A 398-nucleotide genomic window follows, 5' to 3' on the forward strand; every position below is an offset into this window, starting at 1 on the left:
CCTCCCTCCTGGGCCACCCGTTCCCCCACAGCGTCTCTCCCGTCCTCACACACCTGCAGAGAGCCCAGCTGCTTGGAGGAGCCCAGGTAAAGCTCCTTCCTGTGCTTGATCCCTCCTTTCTCTCTGTGTGGCTCCTGCACCTGGCACTCCACGGCTCTTGCTGGCCATCCCAGATCCTTTTCCCGCCTGGCTGACTCCAGGTGTCCTCTCTGCCCGCGCAGGCCGGCCGAATGTCCCCCAGCCAGTTTGCCCGTGTGTCCGGGCTGGTGGGGAGCCCGCTGCCCTCGGTGAATCCCAAGCTGCTCCAGGGCAGAGTTGGGCAGATGATGTCCCCGGCCGGAGGGTTCCGTGCCTTTTTCGGGGCTCCCCCCGCCCCGCCCCCCTCGCAGCTGCCGCAC

At 67.3% G+C, this 398-nt stretch overlaps 1 protein-coding gene across 1 annotated transcript in view; it reads left to right on the plus strand.

Annotated features, from left to right (window-relative positions):
- The window catches only part of PATL1 (PAT1 homolog 1, processing body mRNA decay factor), a gene marked incomplete at its 5' end in the record, with an annotated part of 16,468 nt that overhangs the window by 11,319 nt on the left and 4,751 nt on the right, over nucleotides 1-398 (plus strand). The window contains 2 exons of the mRNA XM_031061526.1: nucleotides 1-86; nucleotides 222-394. Of these exons, the coding sequence (XP_030917386.1) occupies nucleotides 1-86; nucleotides 222-394 (259 nt within the window). The remainder of the gene's footprint in view (nucleotides 87-221; nucleotides 395-398) is intronic.

This window comes from Geospiza fortis, unplaced genomic scaffold, assembly GCF_000277835.1.
Source record: "Geospiza fortis unplaced genomic scaffold, GeoFor_1.0 scaffold450, whole genome shotgun sequence".
Lineage (NCBI taxonomy): Eukaryota > Metazoa > Chordata > Aves > Passeriformes > Thraupidae > Geospiza > Geospiza fortis.